The sequence below is a fragment of the Bufo bufo genome, chromosome 2 (genome assembly GCF_905171765.1).
Source record: "Bufo bufo chromosome 2, aBufBuf1.1, whole genome shotgun sequence".
Taxonomy (NCBI): domain Eukaryota; kingdom Metazoa; phylum Chordata; class Amphibia; order Anura; family Bufonidae; genus Bufo; species Bufo bufo.
This window is the reverse complement of record NC_053390.1, coordinates 617804335-617830402: the sequence shown is the minus strand read 5'-3', so window position 1 is coordinate 617830402 and position 26068 is coordinate 617804335. Positions and strand designations below refer to the sequence as shown.

The 26068-nt window shown below is 39.9% G+C and overlaps 1 protein-coding gene across 1 annotated transcript in view; it reads right to left on the bottom strand.

Annotated features, from left to right (window-relative positions):
- Positions 1–11163: 11163 nt before the first annotated feature.
- Positions 11164–26068, bottom strand: part of LOC120990988 (UPF0462 protein C4orf33 homolog) — a 112774-nt gene continuing 97869 nt past the window's right edge. Inside the window, exons 7-8 of the mRNA XM_040419880.1 lie at positions 19514–19719; positions 11164–11260 (exon numbers count right to left, since the gene is read on the bottom strand). Of these exons, the coding sequence (XP_040275814.1) occupies positions 11164–11260; positions 19514–19719 (303 nt within the window). The remainder of the gene's footprint in view (positions 11261–19513; positions 19720–26068) is intronic.

The following is a 26068-nucleotide window of genomic DNA, read 5'->3' as shown; positions in this document are numbered from 1 at the left end:
AGGTTAAGAAATGATAAGCTCAGAGTCCTGTCTACAAATGCTCGCAGTTTAGGTAAAAAAATCAATGAACTTGGGTCAATAATGGCATCTGAGAATGTAGATTTAGTGGCTGTTACGGAGACATGGTTTAATGAAAGAAATGACTGGGAAATAACCATACCAGGGTACTCTTTATACAGAAGAGACAGAGAAGGCAAGAAAGGAGGAGGAGTGGCCCTGTATGTGAAAGATAGCATTAAATCTAACCTAATACAAGTTGGTGAGGCCAACATAGAGTCAGTTTGGGTTACGCTGCAGTTTGCTAACCATGCAGTAACTCGTGTAGGTGTGATATATAGACCACCTGGTCAAGTTAAAGAACTAGATGATCTACTAGTTGAAGAAATAGCTAAAATGACAATGAAAGGAGAAGTTATCATTATGGGAGATTTCAATCTTCCAGATATAAACTGGAAAACCAAAATAGCAAGTTCTACCAGGAGTACAGATATTCTAAATTCCCTACTGGGGTTATCTCTACAACAAGTGGTTGAGGAGCCAACCCGGAGGGAGGCCATTTTGGATTTGGTATTCACAAACGGGGATTCGGTATATGATGTCATTGTAGGCGAAACCTTGGGATCTAGTGATCACCAGTCAGTGTGGTTTAATATAAGAACTGTGAAAGAGTCCCACCACACAAAAACAAAAGTTTTAGATTTTAGAAAAACAGACTTTTCAAAAATGAAATTAGTCATAAATGAGTTCTTATCAGACTGGAACGGATTACATGGAGTCCAGGAGAAATGGGACTACTTAAAAGGTGCATTATTGAAGGCAACAGAAAATTGCATTAGACTTGTCAGTAAAAGCAAAAAAAGGAGGAGACCAATGTGGTACTCAGCAGAAGTGGCCCAAATCATTAAAAATAAAAAGCTAGCATTTTGTAATTATAAAAAAACCCAGAGCAATGAAGATAAGGAAATCTACAAGATTAGGCAGAGAGAGGCCAAGCAAGTTATAAGAACTTCTAAAGCGCAGGCAGAAGAAAAACTAGCTCAGTCTATGAAAAAAGGGGATAAGACATTCTTCAGATATATAAATGAAAAAAGGAAATTAAAACAAGGAATAACTAAATTAAAAACAAAGGACGGAAGGTATGTAGAAGAGAATAAAGGGCTAGCCGACTGCCTTAATGAATACTTCTGTTCAGTTTTTACAAAAGAAAAAGGAGAAGGACCTCCACTAGAAAGAATGACTATTAAATCGTTTGATGCATGTATCTTTACAGAGGAAGATGTTCTAAGTTTGCTGTCTAAGGTGAAGACAGATAAGTCACAGGGGCCTGATGAGATACACCCAAAATTATTAAAAGAGCTTAGTGGTGAGCTGGCAAAACCGTTAACAGATTTATTTAACCAATCATTAGTAACAGGAGTCGTCCCGGAAGATTGGAAATTGGCAAATGTCGTGCCCATTCACAAGAAAGGTAGTAGGGAGGAATCGAGCAACTATAGACCAGTGAGTCTGACATCAATAGTAGGCAAATTAATGGAAACCCTATTAAAGGATAGGATTGTGGAACATCTAAAATCCCACGGATTGCAAGATGAAAAACAACATGGGTTTACTTCAGGGAGATCATGTCAAACAAATCTTATAGATTTTTTTGACTGGGTGAATAAAATAATAGACGGTGGAGGTGCAGTAGACATCGCATATCTAGATTTTAGTAAGGCTTTTGACACTGTCCCACATAGAAGACTTATCAATAAACTGCAGTCATTGAGCATGGACTCCCATATTGTTGAGTGGATTAGGCAGTGGCTGAGTGACAGACAACAGAGGGTTGTAGTCAATGGAGAACATTCAAAACAAGGTAATGTTACCAGTGGGGTTCCACAGGGATCTGTACTGGGACCGATTTTGTTTAATATCTTCATAAGTGATATTGCAAAAGGCCTCGCTGGTAAGGTTTGTCTTTTTGCTGATGACACAAAGATATGTAACAGGGTTGATGTTCCTGGAGGGAAACGCCAAATGGAAAAGGATTTAGGAAAACTAGAAGAATGGTCAGAACTCTGGAAACTGAAATTTAATGTGGATAAGTGCAAGATAATGCACCTGGGGCGTAAAAACCCAAGGGCAGAATATAGAATATTTGACACAGTCCTGACCTCAGTATCTGAGGAAAGGGATTTAGGAGTAATTATTTCAGAAGACTTAAAGGTGGGAAGACAATGTAATAGAGCAGCACGAAATGCCAGCAGAATGCTTGGATGTATAGGGAGAGGTATAAGCAGTAGAAAGAGTGAAGTGCTTATGCCGCTGTACAGAACACTGGTGAGACCTCACTTGGAGTATTGTGCGCAGTACTGGAGGCCATATCTCCAGAAGGATATAGATACTCTAGAGAGAGTTCAGAGAAGAGCTACTAAACTAGTACATGGATTGCAGGATAAAACTTACCAGGAAAGGTTAAAGGACCTTAATATGTATAGCTTGGAAGAAAGAAGAGACAGAGGGGATATGATAGAAACTTTTAAATACATAAAGGGAATCAACTCGGTAAAGGAAGAGAGCATATTTAAAAGAAGAAAAACTACCACAAGAGGACACAGTTTTAAATTAGAGGGGCAAAGGTTTAACAGTAATATAAGGAAGTATTACTTTACTGAGAGAGTAGTGGATGCATGGAATAGCCTTCCTGCAGAAGTGGTAGCTGCAAATACAGTGAAGGGGTTTAAGCATGCATGGGATAGGCATAAGGCCATCCTTCATATAAGATAGGGCCGGGGGCTATCCATAGTATTCAGTATATTGGGCAGACTAGATGGGCCGAATGGTTCTTATCTGCCGACACATTCTATGTTTCTATGTTTCTATGTTTCCTTCAGCTCATTATGGCTCCCCTGGGTTTCATTTAGAGACTCACCCTCCTATCATAGTTGATTGGAGGGAGGAGACTTGACATGTGGTTGCCTTTTCTTTTCTTTCCTTTTTGTTCCTTTTCCCTTTTCTGGTTATTTTTTTTTTTATTCAAATCTCTAGTCAGACCGAATACCAGATATTTACAAAAGAATAGATATGATTACTTTAAGTAATAAAGTGAACCTACCTGACTATTCTTCTTATTTTATTTTATTTTATTTTATTCAGGTTATGTGTAATTTGCAGAACTAGGACCCTCCCTTTTGTGTTGTGTCTTGTGTTGTCTTCCCTAATTGTAATTGTTATTATTACGGCTAGACATTAATCCCTTCCTGCCCAGCGCAGTAATAGTATGGTGCAGCGGGACATGACTTGCCGCCCAGCGCAGTACTATTACCGCGCGATGATCGGGCGGGTGTAGGAGACATATTAGTCCGTGTCCGTATCAACCGGCTCTATAAAAATATCACATGACCTAACCCCTCAGATGAACACTGTCAAAAAATAAAAATTTAATAAAAACTGTGCTAAAAAAACTTTTTTTGGTCACCTTGCATCACTAAAAGTGCAACACCAAGCGATTAAAAAGATCTATGCCCCTACTTAAGACAATCACCCAAAAAATTAAAAAACTATGGCTCTCAGACTATGGAAACACTAAAACATGATTTTTTTTGTTTAAAAAATGCTTTTATTGTGTTAAATGTAAAAATAAAGAAAGTAGGCATATTAGGTATTGCCACATCCGTAACAACCTGCTCTATAAAAATACCACATGACATAACCCCTCAGGTGAACATGATAAAAAAAAACTGTGTCAAAAAGCAATTTTTTTGTCACCTTACATCACTAAAAGTGTAATAGCGAGCGATCAAAAAGTCATATGCACCCCAAAATAAAACCAATCAAACCTTCATCTCATCCCGCAAAAAATGAGATCCTACCTAAGACAATCGCCCAAAAAAAAAAAAAAAAAAAACTATGGCTCTCAGAATATGGAAACACTAAAACATGATTTATTTTGTTTAAAAAATGCTGTTATTGTGTAAAATTTAAATAAATAAGTATACATATTAGGTATCTCCACGTCCATAAGAACCTGCTGTATAAAAATATCACATGACCTTACCACTCAAGTGAACACGATAAAATAATAATAAGTGTGTCAAAAAAGTCATTTTTTGTCACCTTACATCCCAAAAAATGTAATACCAAGCAATCAAAAAGTCATATGCATCCTAAAATAGTACTAATCAAACCGTCATCTCATACCGAAAAAAATTAGCCCCTACATAAGACAGTTGTTCAAAATTTTAAAAACTATGGCTTTCAGAATATGGAGACACTAAAACATAATTTTATTATGCAAAACTGAAACAAACAACCAAAAATTGAAAAAAGAGAGAAAACACAGTCGGCACTACTATGCGGTACGGTATAGATGCTATCTCTCAGCGTCCATGCAAAAATAAATCAAGTGGTGCTCTGCCTAAGCAAATAGCTGGATATCATCAACGGTAGAGGGAAAAAAAATATTTGGTATTTTTGCATCCGTAACAACCTGCTCTATAAAAATACCACATGATCTAACCTGTTAGATGAACATTGTAAATAACAAAAAATAAAAACCGTGCCAAAACAGCTATTTTTTGTTACCTTGCCTCACAAAAGGGTAATATAGAGCAACCTAAAATTATATGTACCCTAAAATAGTACCAACAAAACTGCCACCTTATCCCGTGGTTTCCAAACTGGGGTCTTTTTTTGGAGTTTCTACTCTAGGGGTGCATCAGGGGGTGTTCAAATTTGACATGGCAGCTTAAAATTATCCCAGTGAAATCTGCCTTCCAAAAACCATATGGCGTTCCTTTCCTTCTGCGCCCTGCCGTGTGCCCGCACAGAAGTTTACGACTACATATGGGGTGTTTCTGTAAACTACAGAATCAGGGCAATAAATATTGAGTTTTGTTTGGCTCTTAACGCTTGCTTTGTTAATGGAAAAAAGATGGATTAAAATGGAAAATCTGCCAAAGAAGGGACATTCTGAAATTTCATCTCCATTTTCCATTAATTCTTGTGGAACACCTAAAGGGTTAGGAAAGTTCATAAAATCAGTTTTGAATACCTTGAGGGGTGTAGTTTATAAAAAAAATTGGGTGGTTTCTATTATGTAAATCTCACAAAGTGACTTCAGAACTAAAAAGTGGGTTTTGGAAATTGAAAAATGTCAAGATTTGCTTCTAAACTTCTAAGGCCTCTTTCACACGGGCGTTGCAGGAAAATGTGCGGGTGAGTTGCGGGAACACCCGCGATTTTTCCGCACGAGTGCAAAACATTGTAATGCGTTTTGCACTCACGTGAGAAAAATCACGCGTGTTTGGTACCTAAACCCGAACTTTTTCACAGAAGTTCGGGCTTGGGTTAGGTGTTGTGTAGATGTTATTATTTCCCCTTATAACATGGTTATAAGGAAAAATAATAGCATTCTGAATACAGAATGCTTAGTAGGTGATCAATTGAGGGTTAAAAAAATAAAATAAAATTAACTCACCTTCTCCTCTTGTTTGCGTAGTTCCCGGTCTCTTCTTTACTTCTTTAATGATGAGCTGTGGGCTAAAGGACCTTTGGTGACGTCAGATCACATGCTCCAATCACATGGTCCATCACCGTGGTGATGGACCATGTGATTGGAGCATGTGATCTGACGTCACCACAGGTCCTAGCCGGTAGTTCATCATTAAAGAAGTAAAGAAGAGACCGGGAACTACGCGAACAAGAGGAGAAGGTGAGTTAATTTTTTATTTATTTTTTAACCCTCAATTGATCACCTACTAAGCATTCTGTATTCAGAATGCTATTATTTTCCCTTATAACCATGTTATAAGGGAAAATAATACAGTGAATAGACTGTCACCTAGCAACCATGCGTGAAAATCGCACCGCATCCGCACTTGCTTGCGGATGCTTGCGATTTTCACACAACCCCATTCACTTCTATGGGGCCTGCGTTGCGTGAAAAACGCAGAATATAGAGCATACTGCGATTTTCACGCAACACACAAGTGATGCGTGAAAATCACCGCTCATCTGAACAGCTCCATAGAAATGAATGGGTCGGTATTCAGTGCGGGTGCAATGCGTTCACCTCACGCATCGCATCCGCGCGAAATACTCGCCCGTGTGAAAGGGGCCTAAGCCTTCTAATAAAATGGCATTCACAAAATGATCCAAACATGAAGTAGACATATGGGGAATGTAAAGTAATAACTATTTTTGGAGTTATTACTATCTATTATAATAGTAGAAATTTTTTTATTTGGAATTTGCACATTTTTTAAAAAATTGGGTAAATTTGGTATTTTTTATAAATAAAAATGCCATTTTTTTACTCAATTTTACCACTGTCATGAAGTACAATATCTATAGAAAAATGGGGAACCGCACTCCGTTTTAGGGGTGGTATCACCGGTGCCGATCAAGGGCTACTTAAGCCGTATCCAATTAATAAGAATTTGAGGCACTCAGTCCGTAGGTTATGCAATTCAAATAATTTTTTTATTTTTATTATTGTTCATGTTTTCTGCACCATCCATATGCCCGTGAAAAATAAGGAATGACAGATTATTTCTGACCAGACGTTTCGGTCACGGTGGACCTTCATCAGTGGTCATGTTATCTGGAATATACATATTGAAGTGTTTTACATATACATGGAATGCAGAGCATGAAGTCACAAAATAAATAAAGTAACATAGAACAAAAAATAAATAAATTAAATTACAAGCAAAATTTCATAGTGTTGTCGCAGCAGAGTGAATACTGTCCAGGGGTTGGTAAAAACATCTGAGTGTGCGTAATCGTGAAAAATTCATATATTTATAACAATCAAATGGTTAGTAAAACATGATTATCTACGCTGGAGGAAGTATAGGGGGGGCAATAGATAGAGGGGGGAGGTGTCCAGGGAGTACATAAGTAAATAAATAAAGCCTATGGGAGATATTGGGCATATTGATATCCCGCAAATGTCAGGTAAAGCAACCTGTAGTATATCCCATGGGATCTGTCGTGTGGTCCCATGGATATTCACAGATGCATGGATTCTCAGAAACACAAACTTATGGCATACACAGTTGTGGCATTGTATTAATGAGATTATAAAGTTTCATGAGGAGCGTCATCAAAGCATTTACAGATCCATGGATTTACATAATAGACACATGGCTGTGGCATAGCATAAGTATGTGGTTTCATGGGAAGCGTCACCCAGATATAAAGCTATGTAGGAGCAAATATAGATGCACATAAATCACATAGACATAGATGCACAAAAATCACAGAGATCACATGGTGGCAGCATAGTGGACCCAAGAAATCGGTGAATCGAATTTCACAAAGGTAACCTGTGGAGAAAGCATTGCAAATGGTTATCTACCTGTATGCTGGGTAAAGGTATGCTTGGGCGCTGGATGCAGGAGTGTGTAGGCTTTGAGCTGCTGTTTAAATAGCACACTGTCCGGCGATAGCGATCACCTGACAGGAAGTCATGTGTCATCTGGAACGCATGTATGCGTTCCAAAGGGCGGAAGTCTCAGCTAGGGCTGTGGATTATGGTAATTCCGGTCACATGACCGGCTGTAGTGAACTGTGAAGTTGTTCATGCGTTCCACACTGTGTAAAAGGGGCGGAGTTAATATGTTAATGCGTTCCACTGCATGGCCAGACATTATATCTTACTGTGTGTAATAAGGTTGGAAGAGAGATGGGATGCGATCTACATGTGCAACAATATGGTTGGAATGGGAGATGGGATCTAATCTATATACACAATATTGTTGATCTGGAAGAAGGGGATATAGGATAATGGTGTATAATGTGGATAGATCATCCGGGAGGTAGTTGGGGGAGGTGACAAAAAGACTGGGGGAGGAGCTAGGGGTGGAGAAGTGGCCTCATGGATATGACAGGTCATAAGCTTAATATTTGGAGTATTATGTGAGTTGGATCCACACTCTCTATGGTATCTATAATGATCTGAGGATAACTAAGTACTAAAATCATCCTATTGTGACCTATGGGGAACAGTCAATAGCGTAAAGCAAATTATGTTATGGCATATTCCATACGTGTGTGCCTGTATGGCTGTTAGGTCCAAAGGATATGTAGATAACATAAGGGTATAGATATAGTCAAGGTAGGGGATCTTCCAGATCAACAATATTGTGTATATAGATTAGATCCCATCTCCCATTCCAACCATATTGTTGCACATGTAGATCGCATCCCATCTCTCTTCCAACCTTATTACACACAGTAAGATATAATGTCTGGCCATGCAGTGGAACGCATTAACATATTAACTCCGCCCCTTTTACACAGTGTGGAACGCATGAACAACTCCACAGTTCACTACAGCCGGTCATGTGACCGGAATTACCATAATCCACAGCCCTAGCTGAGACTTCCGCCCTTTGGAACGCATACATGCGTTCCAGATGACACATGACTTCCTGTCAGGTGATCGCTATCGCCGGACAGTGTGCTATTTAAACAGCAGCTCAAAGCCTACACACTCCTGCATCCAGCGCCCAAGCATACCTTTACCCAGCATACAGGTAGATAACCATTTGCAATGCTTTCTCCACAGGTTACCTTTGTGAAATTCGATTCACCGATTTCTTGGGTCCACTATGCTGCCACCATGTGATCTCTGTGATTTTTGTGCATCTATGTCTATGTGATTTATGTGCATCTATATTTGCTCCTACATAGCTTTATATCTGGGTGACGCTTCCCATGAAACCACATACTTATGCTATGCCACAGCCATGTGTCTATTATGTAAATCCATGGATCTGTAAATGCTTTGATGACGCTCCTCATGAAACTTTATAATCTCATTAATACAATGCCACAACTGTGTATGCCATAAGTTTGTGTTTCTGAGAATCCATGCATCTGTGAATATCCATGGGACCATACGACAGATCCCATGGGATATACTACAGGTTGCTTTACCTGACATTTGCGGGATATCAATATGCCCAATATCTCCCATAGGCTTTATTTATTTACTTATGTACTCCCTGGACACCTCCCCCCTCTATCTATTGCCCCCCCTATACTTCCTCCAGCGTAGATAATCATGTTTTACTAACCATTTGATTGTTATAAATATATGAATTTTTCACGATTACGCACACTCAGATGTTTTTACCAACCCCTGGACAGTATTCACTCTGCTGCGACAACACTATGAAATTTTGCTTGTAATTTAATTTATTTATTTTTTGTTCTATGTTACTTTATTTATTTTGTGACTTCATGCTCTGCATTCCATGTATATGTAAAACACTTCAATATGTATATTCCAGATAACATGACCACTGATGAAGGTCCACCGTGACCGAAACGTCTGGTCAGAAATAATCTGTCATTCCTTATTTTTCACGGGCATATGGATGGTGCAGAAAACATGAATAATAATAAAAATAAAAAAATTATTTGAATTGCATAACCTACGGACTGAGTGCCTCAAATTCTTATTAAATGAAGTACAATATGTGATGAAAAAACTGTCTCAGAATGGGCTGGATAAGTAAAAGCATTTTAAAGTTATTACCACATAAAGTGACACGTGTCAGATTTGCAAAAAATGGCCTGGGCAGGAAGGTGAAAACTGGCCCAGGGTTAAAAGGGTTAATATTCCTTTTTTTATGAGTTGTTGTTTCATCTTATACTTGGAGATAGTTTGTCTTGCATTGATGACTTACTTGTAATATCACATTTTTATTTGTCGTGTGACTATATAAATAAAAAATTTTGATTTACCCTAAACAATGCTCTGTGAGCCAAAAGACCTGAACTGTAGACTGATCCACTGTAGCAAACTATCAGTGAAATGTATTATAAAATTGCAGAGCCCTCTTTTATACAGTGATTAAAGCTTTATTAAATTAAAAGTGAGAAATCCCTTTAACATCCAAAATGGCACTAACATTGATTAGGCCATCAATATCAGATTGTTGGGGGTCCAACTCCCAAAACGCCCTGTGAATCAGCTGTTTGAAGAGGCCAGTGATGTCAGTTCATTGGTCGCATGGCCTATTTGCAGCTTAGTCCCATTCAAGTGAATGGGCCTGGGTTGCAATACCATGCACAGCCACTATACAAAGTACAGTGCTGTGCTTGATAAGCTGTGAGAGGGCCCCAGTGCTCCCTGGGGATCCAAGGCCTCTTTAAACAGCTGATTAGTGTGGGTGGTCCGGGTCAGACCCTCACTAATCAGATATCGATGACCTATCCTGAGGATAGTAAATATATATTGTAATAGCACACCATATATTGCTGCGTTGCGACCAAAAAAGGTTCTTCAACCCTATCAGTATTCTAGATAGATTCAGTGCACACGCAAAATAAATTTATTTCTTCAAATAGTTTTTCTACATAATTTTCCATTATTTCAGCGGTATGTATAAAAAAGGAGTAAATCATAATTTTGAATGTTGTTTCTCAGATGAATGACATTTCGGTCATGGTGACCTTTTTCAAGTCTCATCTGTAAAAAAAGGAAGAAAAGCTAAGGAAAATGGAATAAAATCCTGAGGATAGGTTATCAATATAAAACTCCCAGACAATCCTTTTAAAGAGGACCTTTCATGGGTCCAGACATTATGAAATACCTAGCAGGTTATGTAGGACATAGTGCAGGGATGTAATATTGCTTACTATTTTTTCTGGGCGCCGCTCTGTTCGCCTGCTGTGCCCCCCTGCAGTTTTCCTGGCTGGTATGCTAATGATTACCATCGGTACAGGGAGGAGGAGACTTCCCTGTTTCACAATGGCCGTCTCATTCTCCCTGGCTGTAGCGCGGTCCAATCACAGCAGAGATCGTCACAGCAGGGAGAAGGTGAGTTATTTTTTCTCCCTGGCTGTGACGTTCTTCTTTGTGATTGGACCGAGCTACAGCAGAGAGAAGGAGACACCCATTGAGAAACCCTGGCGTCTCCTCCTCCCTGTTCCGATGCTATTAATTAGCATACCAGGCGGGAGAATTTAACAGGGGCACAGGGGGCGAACGGAGCGGCGCCCAGGAAAAATAGTATGCGCTATTAGATCCCTGCTCTATGCTCTACATAACCTGCTAGGTATTTCATAATGTCTGGACCCATGAAAGGCCCTCTTTAAACACTAAATCAGAAAGTGTATTAAGCTTGTACTCATTTGTTTTTGTAAAAAAGATACCAGAAACTTTCATGCAGAAGATTCCCAGAGGGCAGAGTTCGGCTGTTGCCATTCTTCTCCCATAATCCATTGCAGGTTAAATTCTTTGAAATATTCCAGACGATGGCTATAAAAGTAAACAAACTGATAAACAAATATATATATATATATATATATATATATATATATATACAGTACAGACCAAAAGTTTGGACACACCTTCTCATTCAAAGAGTTTTCTTTATTTTCATGACTATGAAAATTGTAGATTCACACTGAAGGCATCAAAACTATGAATTAACACATGTGGAATTATATACATAACAAAAAAGTGTGAAACAACTGAAAATATCTCATATTCTAGGTTCTTCAAAGTAGCCACCTTTTGCTTTGATTACTGCTTTGCACACTCTTGGCATTCTCTTGATGAGCTTCAAGAGGTAGTCACCTGAAATGGTCTTCCAACAGTCTTGAAGGAGTTCCCAGAGATGCTTAGCACTTGTTGGCCCTTTTGCCTTCACTCTGCGGTCCAGATCACCCCAAACCATCTCGATTGGGTTCAGGTCTGGTGACTGTGGAGGCTAGGTCATCTGGCGCAGCACCCCATCACTCTCCTTCATGGTCAAATAGCCCTTACACAGCCTGGAGGTGTGTTTGTGGTCATTGTCCTGTTGAAAAATAAATGATGGTCCAACTAAACGCAAACCGGATGGAATAGCATGCCACTGCAAGATGCTGTGGTAGCCATGCTGGTTCAGTATGCCTTCAATTTTGAATAAATCCCCAACAGTGTCACCAGCAAAGCACCCCCACACCATCACACCTCCTCCTCCATGCTTCACGGTGGAAACCAGGCATGTAGAGTCCATCCGTTCACCTTTTCTGCGTCGCACAAAGACACGGTGGTTGGAACCAAAGATCTCAAATTTGGACTCATCAGACCAAAGCACAGATTTCCACTGGTCTAATGTCCATTCCTTGTGTTCTTTAGCCCAAACAAGTCTCTTCTGCTTGTTGCCTGTCCTTAGCAGTGGTTTCCTAGCAGATATCCTACCATGAAGGCCTGATTCACACAGTCTTCTCTTAACAGTTGTTCTAGAGATGTGTCTGCTGCTAGAACTCTGTGTGGCATTGACCTGGTCTCTAATCTGAGCTGCTGTTAACCTGCGATTTCTGAGGCTGGTGACTCGGATGAACTTATCCTCCACAGCAGAGGTGACTCTTGGTCTTCCTTTCCTGGGGCGGTCCGCATGTGAGCCAGTTTCTTTGTAGCACTTGATGGTTTTTGTGACTGCACTTGGGGACACTTTCAAAGTTTTCCCAATTTTTCAGCTGACTGACTGACCTTTATTTCTTAAAGTAATGATGGGCACTCGTTTTTCTTTACTTAGCTGCTTTTTTCTTGCCATAATACAAATTCTAACAGTCTATTCAGTAGGACTATCAGCTGTGTATCCAACCCCAACCCCATTTATAAGTCAAGAAATCCCACTTATGAAACCTGACAGGGCACACCTGTGAAGTGAAAACCATTTCAGGGGACTACCTCTTGAAGCTCATCAAGAGAATGCCAAGAGTGTGCAAAGCAGTAATCAAAGCAAAAGGTGGCTACTTTGAAGAACCTAGAATATGACATATTTTCAGTTGTTTCACACTTTTTTGTTATGTATATAATTCCACATGTGTTAATTCATAGTTTTGATGCCTTCAGTGTGAATCTACAATTTTCATATTCATGAAAATAAAAAAAACTCTTTGAATGAGAAGGTGTGTCCAAACTTTTGGTCTGTACTGTATATTTATATAAAATAATATGATTAAAGGCTAAATCCACTTTTCTGTGGTGGGTACACCTCTCAGGATCCCCCATTGCATGTTATCATGCCTCCTTCTGCAGCATGCCCACAGGGGGAGAGATGGGAGGAGAGGAGGAGTAGATGTGGTGCTGATAAGAGTGGTGGTGGTTCATGGTGGCTATCCTCACTCAAGTGCTCCTTGAAGCCATGCAGTGAATAAGGGGTTGCAACCCTTTTTTCCCCTCAGTGCACACCCTGGCATTGGGGCTCTTGCCTGATGGTAGCTGGGGTGCCCTTGATGTTAGGTAGATGAGTGGAAGGCCGAGGTAGTTAGGGACCGGCGGACCATGGTGGAGTTAATGACCATGCCTGTTTGGCTGCAATAAATAAAGTCTCTCTTTACTGAATAGATGATAGGAGTTGTAGTACATATAGCAGCAATAGTCACAGTTCCAAGGTATATTACAGAGTTAGCTTTTCAGGCATGGTCTCTGAAGTGGCCCTCTACCATATGTGGATGTCTGTTCTTTTTCTCTCAGGGGTAGTCTCTTAGTTAAGTTGACATCTGGCAGATTTTAATCTCAGGGATGAAGGTTCCACCTATGCCCATGTTACTTCCTGCACTGTTGACTAGACACACAATCTACTCTACAAGCAGGGGAGAAAAGGTCCAGCCTGTCTCCCAGAAACCTAAATTGGACTGCCAGTGTTAACTATTTGTTGCCCATACATAACCACTAGGTATACATATTTCATAAGAGAAAACGTTCTTTAACAATAAATCACAACATTTAACTCTTTAACGCAAGGTTAACTGTTTGTTATTAAATTAAACCTTTGTAGTGATCCACTGGGTCATTGCACTTCTTTCAAGAATTAGATTTTAGCATTTATTCTGTTTTGTCACGTTGGACATTTTTCCAAAAGTGACAACAGGAAGTGCAGCCATACTGATTGTTACTTTTGAATGTACCTCTCAGCAAACAATGGAACATTCTCTTTTTGCTAATGATTTAACATGCTGAGAAAATGACAAGTAATCATTAGTTTCCAAAGTATTCTATAAAAGCTCTTTCCTGCACATTAAAGCTGTAAAGACTCTTTTTTACCACTTTATTTCTTTGTGCGATATGCTTGACAGACATTATAGGTGCATTGCCTGCTGCTCCGTTGCTTCTTTTTCATCATGACTTTGTCAACGTGCACATAGTGTTAGTAGGATTGACGTTATTGTGTCATTATGTTCTTAGATAAAATTAAAAAGTAAGCAACTTTCTAATGTGTTAACCCTTTTTATTAACTTCTTGACAGAGTAAAGCAATGATTGTTGCTACATCCTCAAAAACACGCTGATCACAAAGTGCCCCACTGCTAGATCCCTGGACCATTAGCTGGAATATAGGGGGCACCTGGCAGCATGTGTTTATTTCTATTGCAACACCTTGGCAGGGAAAATATATAATAGATGAAGACCCTGAATGAGGGACTCCTTTTAACTAGCCTAAAAGGCTATATGTAATGGGTCTCCTAAACCAGAGACCCCTTAAATGTGATTCTTATGTTGGTAACTGTAAACTAAGTCACAAGCACTGAACTACAATTCTTAAAGGCTATGTACACCTTTGGAGGCAATTATTTTATGATATCATGTTACTAATTTTTGGCTAAAAATCATTTTTTCAATTGACCTTTATTAAAAATATTGAGCTGTTCTGTCACAAAGAGTTAACTGTTTTTCTAGCTGTATGACTGGTACTTCCACTTTCACTTTGTGCCGGTCATCTAATAACCATTATCTCTAAACTACTAAGAGGCTAGAAACACTTATTTAAAGGGGTTGTCCGAGTTCTGAAAAAAAAAAATATAGCACTGTAAATCTGATGGGCAGCAATATATAACTAAGCTAAGCAAGTTTTAGGCAAAAAATATATATATATTTCCTCATTTCCCTGGTCCACTTCTGGCCCTTTGTTTACCTGCAATAACAACAATGTGTGCCCCTCCCCCTGCTCTGTAAAGGGAGTAAATATAAGTGCTGCCCTGAGTGACATGTCTGCCTGCTGGAAGACTCAGCAGCATGTTGTATTTCTAGGACTACAAGTCCCAGCTGTACAAGGACACTGTTGATACACACAGGATCTTCCCCCTACCTGTTCTTGTGCAGAACTCCTCTAGTCTATGCCCAGCCTGTTCCCAGTATTTGTCTCCTCATTGCCTGCAGCTACTCAGTAAAGCCTTCAGCCCTGAGTCTGTACAGCTGACGGGGTTAAGAATCCAGGGAGAGAGCAGACAGCAGCAGACGGCAGTGAAGGGGGGCATGGCCAGCACAGTGACGTCTCGTGTACAGACACACACATCTGCTCTTTCAGGTTTGTGCACAAATCATCATCAGAGCAGGGAGAGAAGTTGACATCACAGGTCATGTGACCCTCAGTGAAATCTGAGAAAGGAGCCGCTACAGATGCAGTAAGTTAATGTCAAAACTGTTACATTTGATTAGTTAGAAACATACAAAGAACAAAAAAATAACTCGGACAACCCCTTTAGGCCACATTCTTATCAGAAAAAAAGTGAGCTATAATGAGTGGTTATAATGTCAGAGAACAGAGATAAGGAGTCTGTCTGCTCCCCAGATGATGGAAAAGACAGAAAATCCACAGACTGCCACTTCAGCATGTCCGCTCTGTACAGGAAAAAAGGAAGCCATATTTTTAATAAAGACCAATTGAAAAATATATATTTAGCTCAAAATGAGTACAATGCGATAATAAAAAAAAGTCCTCAAAGGTGTACATACCATTTAAGGCATACATAACTCACTATGTACATAACACTATTTCTGTATATCGTATGACTTGTATCTGCAATTTTTTTAGCAGTGGACACTAGCTGGAATCATGAGCTGTTCATAACTCAATAGCGCCCTATATTGGTTTCATAGTCTTCTGACAAGAATATTTGTCTTATCATAAGACTGTGAAACCAATAGAGGACGCTGTTCATTACTCAATAGCACCCTCTATTGGTTTCATAGTCTTCTGACAAGAATATTTGACAGCTGAAAAAAAAGGCAGATTCTGCTCATTTGCATGTCTTTCCCATATGCCCATGTTTATGCAAATTAGTTTTTACATGACAAAACTGTATAGAAAGGTTATTGAATATTATGTTAGGAAAATGGGAAAACTTTTTGTCGCCTTAATGATATTGATCTAGGTGTGCAGGTCCAACCAAGCCATCCAACAGATGCAAAATAACTTTGAGGTTTACTGGTTCTCAATCAGATGAGAGTTGGTTCAGAATATCTCATAGTGCACAAGGCAGCCATTGTAAGGTATGCTGGCTGTTATCTGTCTCATGGATAGATGGATGGCTTGTACATACCTGGCTTTTGGCATATAGCCTTTGTGTGGTTGTCTATTGTATGTCGTACATAATAGGAGTCTAAGATGCATCCAGCTATCCTCTTAATGCTGTTGCCAAACCTTTTTGATGGGGTTTCCATCAATTTCTAACCTTTTTTTATGAACCTGACACCCTCTTCTCTTCTGAGCAGGGGGTGCCTGGGGCTCTCCCATTTACTTCCATTGTATGCGAGCACCCGAATTATTCAGCCGAGCACTCGGATCTGCCAAGCATAGCGATGCTCGAGCCGAACAGCAGCTCGGCCGAGCATGCTTGCTCATCACTAAAGAGAAGCAAATATAAAAGGAAAATTAGAAGAAGGTGCAAGTAAAAAAAACAAGCCTGGGGAATTAATGGTCTGACAAAGAGAAGACTAGCTAGAAAAGAGGTAAGATATACATGAAGAAGTAGAAGAAAGCAGACGGGAAGACAACATTTGAGCAGAAGATGATTAAAGAGAAGAAAGGAACGGCTAAGAAAGGAATAGGTGAGAAGAGACAAGGAAAGGAAAAAGGGAAGGTGCCTGTTATGGGCAAGGGGTACAGAACCATTGCATTAATCAACCGGTTGGACATTGGGTTAATCCTAAGAGCATTATTGTGGCAGTCCCCTGGCATTCACCCTTTAACCCACAGGGGTCAGAGATACTGGTGTGAAGGACCAAGGGGTCATTTAAACCCATAGTAAGGCAGATTTCATGCAAATCTAATAAACAAGTCCAAGGTCAGAGCAGGCAGCAAATGGTCAAAACAAACACAGGTCGGATCACACAGTGCAGGGTCAGAATCAGTATACAAGCAGAAGTCAGTACAAGGGAAGACAAACAGAATAGTACACCTTCACAGGGAACTAGTAAGCTAGACTACCTATTGCTCAGGTACCCTCACATAGGGAAAGGTGCCATAGGTACTTCAGGTTAGCCAGCCATTGGCTGGTGAAGATGAGGGTTAGTAGAAGTGGCCTGCAGCAGGTAGAATGCCAGATGATTATGATGGGCAGGTGGGTCCAGGACACCAGTACAACAGAAACCAGGTGAGTAGTGTGATACCCGTGCCCCCCCCCCCCACCCCTCCAACCATATAAGAGGACACGGTGGGTAGGTAGTGACACTATAAAAGAGCTAATTAGACAAAGATGATAAAATATGAAAACAGAGTTTAAACAAGAAAAAGAGAAGTAGAAGAGATAGAAAGAAAATAGAAGAGGAAAATGAAGGGGAGGTAAAAGAAAACAAATACATTTCCAGTCTGTGTTGTGCTACAAAAATGACCCTTAGGTTGATTACATTGTCCTGTGCTATAACTAAACATATGTACAGCCCAAGAGTCTGATAGGTGACACACTCATCAAAATGCAGAGTAGACTTCATGTAGCTATACAAGGTCACATGGTTCCATAAAAGCCAAAATAATCCTGTTTTCCATGCAATTTAATACCATTTTTTTAAAAGTGTAGCTTTTATGCAATAATTCCATGTAGAGGATTTTACAAATGTGCATAAATTTATTATATTAATTGCACAGTTCAATACACATGTCACACTATGAACTGCTCTGTGAAAAGAAAGAGCAAGCCCATACCAGCCTTTCAGCATAATAATTGCATATGAAAGGTGTAAGTTTTTAAAGAAAAGCACTAGGCAGAATACTTATTTTTCTTGATTCTACATGAATAAAGTGTAAAAATGGCTAATGAAAATCGACCTGAACTCAATATATTTTCAGCTACGTCTTTCTAGATAACAAATTCATCCCTTGAATTGCGGCCCATGAACAATAAAGCCAAAACTGTAGGTCCAAAAAGAGTGTTTCGTTTAAAAAATTAGGAAGTGTGTGTTGATGATCATGAGGATGAAAATGATTATGAGAAAGGCTGACATTAAAAGAGGGTTACCCCTAGTTGATTTGTCGGCTCCCGAAATAAGAAGGCCAGCACAAGCTTCCTGCCCAATGGCCAAAATGCCTTGAATTACATAAGGGGAAATGGTGCACTTTATTAGTGCAACTGGAGGCTTGCACTAATCAGCTCATATGAGCCAAATCAGAGACCCATCTGAGCTACTTTGCATAATTCTTTCCCAAGAAGCATTGCATGAAAATAAGTCAACATACAAGACTGACTTCCTCAACAAAGGGCAAGGCTTGGCTGGGAGGTAAGAAACAAATACATTTCCAATTTATGTTGGGCTACAAAGAGGTAGACAAAAATGTCTATCACTGCACCAGAATCATCATGGAGCCTGAGCCAATGTGATAAATCTGGTGCAGGCCTGGACAACCTACCAAACTTAGGATTAGTAAATCTGGGCCTGAGTCTCTTAAATGAAAGTCAGTAGCCCCCCTGAGCATGGGCAGTGGATGGGAGCTGTTGCTAAGTCCTGGACGTTTGGAACTGATTATGATCTCTGGATATGCCCTGGAAATGGCATGTCTGGTTCAAAGATGCTGGTGCCCTTGCCTCTCCTTCTTGATTTACATGGCCAGCCAGGTCTAGCAGAGGAAGCAGGAGGAGTAAATGTGCACAGAGTGGCTTGGGCCCGCTCTTGGTGCACTTAACTGTCCATTTGCATATGAATTAAAAAGCACTATTTCTCTAGCACGAAGCATTAGATTTCTAAGACATATCATTGGGCAGTTGCACAGGGGCATTTTAGGTAAGGGGGGGCATATCACAATAAAAAAGGGTACCAAGATTTTCTTTGCTCAACATTTTTAATAGATTCTGAATTCACCAGATAAAGGGATAACTAGAGAGTCATAAAAAGGAATAAGGTGCACTCTTAGTAAATTTAGGGGAGCCCATACCACAATAGAAAAAAGGTCCAGTTTAAGTTTGTTTAACTTAAAATGATTAATTTGGGATCCATCTGATTAAGGATTAACTAAAGTCATAGAACAAAGTAAGACTTTGAGCCCTGCATACTTGTTAAATTAGCTATTAAACAGTAAGCGGCCCACATACTGTCCTTACACAGGGAGGCCCACTACTGTCTATGTCCACCCATGTCATAAGGTGTGTATAAGTGATAAAAGCGTGGGAATCTACTGACATTCTGAGAATTTGAATAAAATATTACTTAGTATTCAAAAGCGATCAGTAATAAGTGCACATCCTAAAAGCCTGTGCACAGTCCACTCTAAGAACACAATAACGAGATACATAAACTTAATCACACTTACAAATTGGGGCCTTGTCCTTCAGCTATTTCCTTTGGAGGAATTGGGTATAAGGACTCATAAACTCTGCCAATTCCAGAGCCATGGATAGCATAGGAATTCATCATGTTAACACCAGGAGGGAAATAGGACCATGGGATCAGAGCAGTGCCATGCCATTTGCCCCATTCTGATGCAGTATCTGCTGTAAATTCCAGTGGTAGCTCCGTCTAATAGATATTACAATATAACAGTTATTACAATGATTATTCCTGACACAGAATAGAATTTAAAGATAGCAAAGATGTATACCGTTATATTTATTAGTCAACTAACGGATAATGGAATTTTTACTTTGCTTGTGGAAATAAATTACTGTTATTTTTACAGAACACAAAGCAAACAACAAAACTTTGTCTTAGGCTACTTTCACACTTGCTTTATTGTTTTCCGGTATTGAGGTCCGGCAGAGGATCTTAATACCGGAAAAATGTTTCCGTTTAGTCCTCATGAAAGAGATCAATTCCGGATGCATGAGGATGTCTTCTGTTCCGCCAGCATTCCGTTTTGTCACCCGACACAAAACCGCTGCAAGGTGTGGTTTTGTGTCCAGTTATAAAAAATGGGGAAAAAGCGGATCCGTCACTGAAAACAATGTATGACAATGGTGACGGATACGTTTTGTAGGAGCCTAAAAAAACGGATCCGATACCCCTCGACTTTCAATGTATTGAGTGACGGATCAATTTTTTTGTCCGTTTTGATTTCCCACAACCGCATTCTAACGGAACAGATGCATCCTGATGTGCAAAATCAAAACAGATCAGTTTAATTCCGGTATTGAGATCCTCTGCCGGATCTCAATGCTGGAATAAACAACACAAGTATGAAAGTAGCCTTACATTACATTAATAAACAGATGTTAATCTGTGGAGGCAGGAGCATTTTATAAAAGGTAAGGTTACACAATTAACGATTAGAAGAGTAAGCCAGCACCTCCACATATAGTGTCTCGTGCAAGGACCCGGTCCAGTCCGTACAGATCCAGAAAAGTAGTAAGAGATGTCCAGCACCGAGATAAATTAAAATCTTCAGTCTTTATTTCATAAATTTAAAAGAATGCAGTTTCTTCACATAGATGATGGTAATGGCTCCAACGCGTTTCGATCTATACGATCTTAATCATGGTGACCATGATTAAGATCGTATAGATCGAAACGCGTTGGTAGCGTCACCATCATCTAAAGACTGAAGGTTACACAATGTAATCAAAATCTCTTTAGAAAAATGTATATTTATTTGACAGTTCATAGCTTGTGTTGCAGGCTTTTATACAGTAAAACAATAAGGGGGTGTGGCATAGTAAAAGGGGTGTGCATATACAGGAAAGGTACATGGCTTGGATGTGGCCCCATACCACAAAAACTGCTCCAAAAGTTTTGTACATTTTTGGAGTAACAAGCCAACAAAAATGTAATACCAGACAAACTATAGGTGCTCCAGATTTATCAGCCATCTGTGAGAACTGTGACACAGTTTCAGACTGTCTGTTTAAGTTTACACTGTCTTTCTTCTATAGCATTAGTAAATGTAAGTCGCTGTTTCTGGACAGCAGATCGCTGTTTACACAGTACAATCTGCTGCCCAAAAACAATGATTTCGGAGGTCAGCCAAAAGATACAATCACATGCATTTTCTGGGCGCCATCTGTACATAGGGCAATTATTGCAAATAAGCATTTCTCATCCCCAATAATTGTCATCAGTCTATGAAAAGTGACCTTTTTAGGCCCTTTTAGTTTTTTTTTACATGTAAATCAATTTCTGTCACTTCAGACCAGTATCAATCTGAATTGCTGTATGTAAATGGCCATTTAATCTAATTAAAATCTGTCTCATCTGCCAGAAAACTGATGTGTGTAAAAATTTCTCTGCCAGTCACAATAATTGTAGCACAGACTCCTCCATTATAGGGAACAGAAAGGTTTTATTTTTAGAAAATATTAACAAATGAAGATGAGAATTGGTTCTAACCATACAAAATATCTGTTAGGCTACTTTCACACTGTCGTTTTTGGGTCCGCTTGTGAGATCCGTTTCGGGGCTCTCACAAGCGGCCCAAAACAGATCAGTTCAGCCCCAATGCATTCTGAATAGATAAGGATCTGTTCAGAATGCATAAATTTGGCTGCGTTTGGTCTCCGTTGCGCTTTTCAGGTGGACACTAAAATGCAGCTTGCAGCGTTTTGGTGTCCGCCTGACGATGCAGAGCCAAACGGATCTGTCCTGACTTACAATGTAAGTCAATGGGAAGGATCCATTTTCACTGACACAATATGGTGCAATTTTTTTTTCATGAATAATGCAAACGGATCCGTTATCCGCACCAAACGCGAGTGTGAAAGTAGCCTTATCGGCAGTGGGTGCACCAACCAACCGGTTTGAGGTTGGCCTAGACCTGAGGGCATTGTCCTGGTGGTCCCCTGTTATTCCCCTTTAACCCTTATACAGGGATTCAGCCTTCACTATAGGGGAGATACCAGACCGCCACCTCTTGGAATAGTCCCGGTGTGGTTGGGGGCAGACCCATTAAGATCAGAAACACTTGTGCAAAGCACCAAGGGGTCAGGCAATACTCATAGTCAGGAAACAGGTAGAACAATTTTGATGTCAGGGCAGGCAACAAAGGATTAACAAAGTAAATGTCTAAGGTCACGACAGCCAGCAGAGAGTCAAAATCGGTAAACAGGCATAGGTCAGTACACGGGCAGACAAAGCAGCACACCTTCATTGGTTACTAGCAATTTAGGAAACCTCAAGCTCAGGCAACCTCTCCAGGGGGAAGGTGCCTTAAATAACCTGAAGTGTCCAGAGGATAGCTATGATGCATGTAAGCTGGCCCTTTAAGAGCAGGGAAAACGTGCACTCACTAATGGCAGTGCAGAAGGATCTAGTTGGAAATTACTGGCAGAGGCAAGTACAGGAGCCCAGACTGCCAGCAAACCATTAGATGTGGCAGGGTAAGTTGTACAGCACCTGTGTCTGCCCAGGGGAGCAAGAGAGCCATGGACATGGGCCAATAGTGTAACAATATCAGTGGGTGTAATCAGCCAACTCAATTTCATCACCTATAATATTGGTCTGATTGGTCAGAAATCTGCGTATTTAAAGTTAAAAGCTTAACATTTAGCAGTTAAAGGCACTGTTGGACTGCCTAATGTTTGGGCAAGCGCCCATCAATGATGAACACTAGGGTTGAGCGAATCGGGTTCGGATTGCTGTATCCAAACCCAATTCCTTTAAAAACTACCTTAAGAATATAGACTCCGTCCTACTGTAAAATGTATTGTCTCCGCTGAGGTCTTTCCCAAGTTTCTGCAAATATTGCGAGACTTACTTTGTCTCACCTAGACCACATGTCACTTCATTTATTCGCATACATTACTGTATCAATATACGAAGCTGAACTCGGCTTCATTAACGAGGCATGAAGCTGAGTTCGGCTTAGTGATTGATACAGTAATTTATGCGAATAAACAAAGTGGCACATGATAGAGCGAGATAAGTCTCGCAACATTTGCTGAAACTTCGGAAAGACCTCCACGGAGGCAATACATTTTACAGTAGGATGGATATTCTTAACAACGTTTTTAAAAGAATGGGTTCCAATTCAGCAATCTGAACCCTACTTGCTCAACCCTAATGAACACGTCAAATAGTGCTCATTTGCATCGCTCTATTACATCCTACAATTGTACTTCCCCACTCATTTCTAAAGATTATCATTTCTAAAGAACAATAGATAATCCTGCATCTTTCATTCTGAATGAAAGATCAGCCAATCAGCAGCACGATTATATGGGCCAGTTATCATGAACAAATACTCGTTCGTGTTTGTTACCAACAATTGGCCCAAAAGGCGACCAGTCTAATAGGGCTTTAAGTTCCCTACATGCAATCTAATAGATAATAGTAAGCTGTTTTCGTGGTGTCAGTGGTTCCCGTGACTTGTTGGATCATTTCTACTTGCAGAACATGGCTAGATAAAGAGAAGGATAAGAGAAAGATATATAAACAGACGGATGATCTAGATATCCATCTGCCTGCTTGCCTATATGTCAATCGGAAACAATGTTCTGCAAGTAGGATAATCCAATGGCCACCATTTAAGACTGAAGAGGAGATGATTCCCAACTGCTGTCCTGGAGTTACCATCAACCACTGGTTATTGCACCTTATCTTCCTACAGTGCCATGCAGAATTCTCAATCTCAATTGGAAAGGGACCTCTTGCAAATACATTTCAGACAATTACACTTCAGATAATTCTCTGGCTCCAGATGATGGTTCTCACATGGCAAACATACCACTAAAGTAACAATCAGTTATTCTAATATAAAACACTTTAATGGAAATGTTCAGTTGATATTTGTATAAAACACACATTCTGATGTCAGAACCTGAAGCTCATATAGAGAGTGGGGGTGCTTACCTGTACCTGCAGACACTGTCTATTGCAGATCACTTTTTCTGGAACTACCTCTTCTTATGTTAACCACTGGTTATATGGTCACAGAACTAGCATTCTTTTAGATCACCGTATATACTATCCCATATGGAGGCACTGTACTATAATTATGAAATAGTGAATATTTTCATTGTATTTTTTATACCTTATTTGTGTGTTTACGTATACAAATATTATGGCCCCTACCAATTTTGGAGCCTAACGTTAGACTTTAAAAGGGTGCATGGTGTTTATTGGGGATATGAGTATTACAGAGAATTATGGACCGGTCCAACTTACAAATAGGTAGACGTGGAAAGATATTTACGGTACACACTCACAACCATTGTGTTATATCTTCCCTTATCTGTCACTTGTGGTAAGTACAAAAAGTTTTATAGAAAACTTTACAAGCACAGAAGATAATTTCCATCATTGCAGTTGAAAATAAAATAATACACCTAGGTCTGTATTCAAAGTCCCATCATCAATAAAAGATGCAGCATGGGTCAAAAAGTGACTACAGCTCCAGTTTTGCATTAAGAACAAAAGATTTCAATTGGTCTTTCAGACTGTGTTTCTCTGGGAGTTGATGACAGTCGTACTACTAAGATTATAATAAAAGATACAGTGGTCGGACATTATTTCTTAAAATGCAGATCACTTTAAAATGATATCAGCAGTCAGATCCTCAAAGGAATGTTGAAAGCTGCTCAAGAACACAAAATGATAATGTATTTTGGCCCCAGATGATAAGAACTTATAAAAGTGATTGGATTTTTAAAAAACCAAGGGAAAAGCTCTGCACTTGAAAGCTTGTATTTAAAATATATTCTATTAGCAGGGAAATGTATCACCTGCTATTGAGGCGTATGACTTCTTCATTGCTTCATACAGGTTATGGGTCTGGAATGTCTATAGTAACAGATCGTATTTCGTGGCACTTCCATTTTTCTTGCATTATACTCTGAACACATTATTAATAATTTTCTGCTATCTACATGGGAATATTTTCCATATAACTTTTTTCGCACCTAAATCCAGCTCATATTTTATTAATAAACTTTGCTAGCCCTGAAGCTGGTTTTCTTATGTTATTAGAACAGAGGCGCACAGCTCCCAAAATGGTTTGCATTCATGCAGGACTTTGCTGGTATTGGCAGGTTTCTTTCTTGTCTGCTGTGAATTAAGTAACTCATAGCTTTCCAACATATTCAGAGAAAAGTAAAATGATCATTTGATTCCAACTACAATATACCCTATAGAACGTTTCCTGACTTGCTGTACATTCAATGTATTTCTATCAATATTTGCCAGGTATGTTAATTTTCAGACCTATCCCCCACTGCTATCCTCTCCATGCTAGGCCTGGCCACCAGGCCTTCTCTGCCTCCTCACACAGGCTGCAGCATGCCTGTTAGTTTGCCTCACTCTCCTGCACCCATAAGACATGTGTGTGCTCCCTTCACCTCTTAAAGGGTCAGTGTGCACACGTCCCAATCTTCACCAGTACTTCTCCAGTGGGAGGGTGCCTGAGCAATAAGGTTCTATAGTTTGTTATGTTCCCTGTCAAGGTGTGCTGTTCTGTTGTCTGCTCTGTACCGACTTCTGCCTGTATACCCGTACTGACTCTCTGCTGCTTGACTTGACCAATGCTTGCTTACCATACCAACCCTTTCATCCCTGTCCTGACCTCAGTGCTGTTTCACAGATTTAAATTACTGTGCCAGCCCTAACCTTGGCCTGTTACCAACTATGAGTTTGCCAGATCCCTCAGTGTTCCCAAACTGGGTTCTCTTACTCCCAAGGGTCTGATGTCAACCACACTGGGACTACTCCAAGAGGCAATAGCCTGGTGGATTCGTGCAGTGAAGTCCAGATCCCTATAAAAAGATTAAAGAGTGAATATGAGGGGACTGCCACGATAAAGCAACTAGGCTTAGCCCAAAGTTAAACTGGATGGTTGACATAGGGGTTCAACACCCACTGCTGTAACAAAACCTCTGCACAAGTCATGCTCCCAGTATGTTAATGACCCAGCTCCCCACAGGAGTCAGGTCCAGTCTTCCTGGTA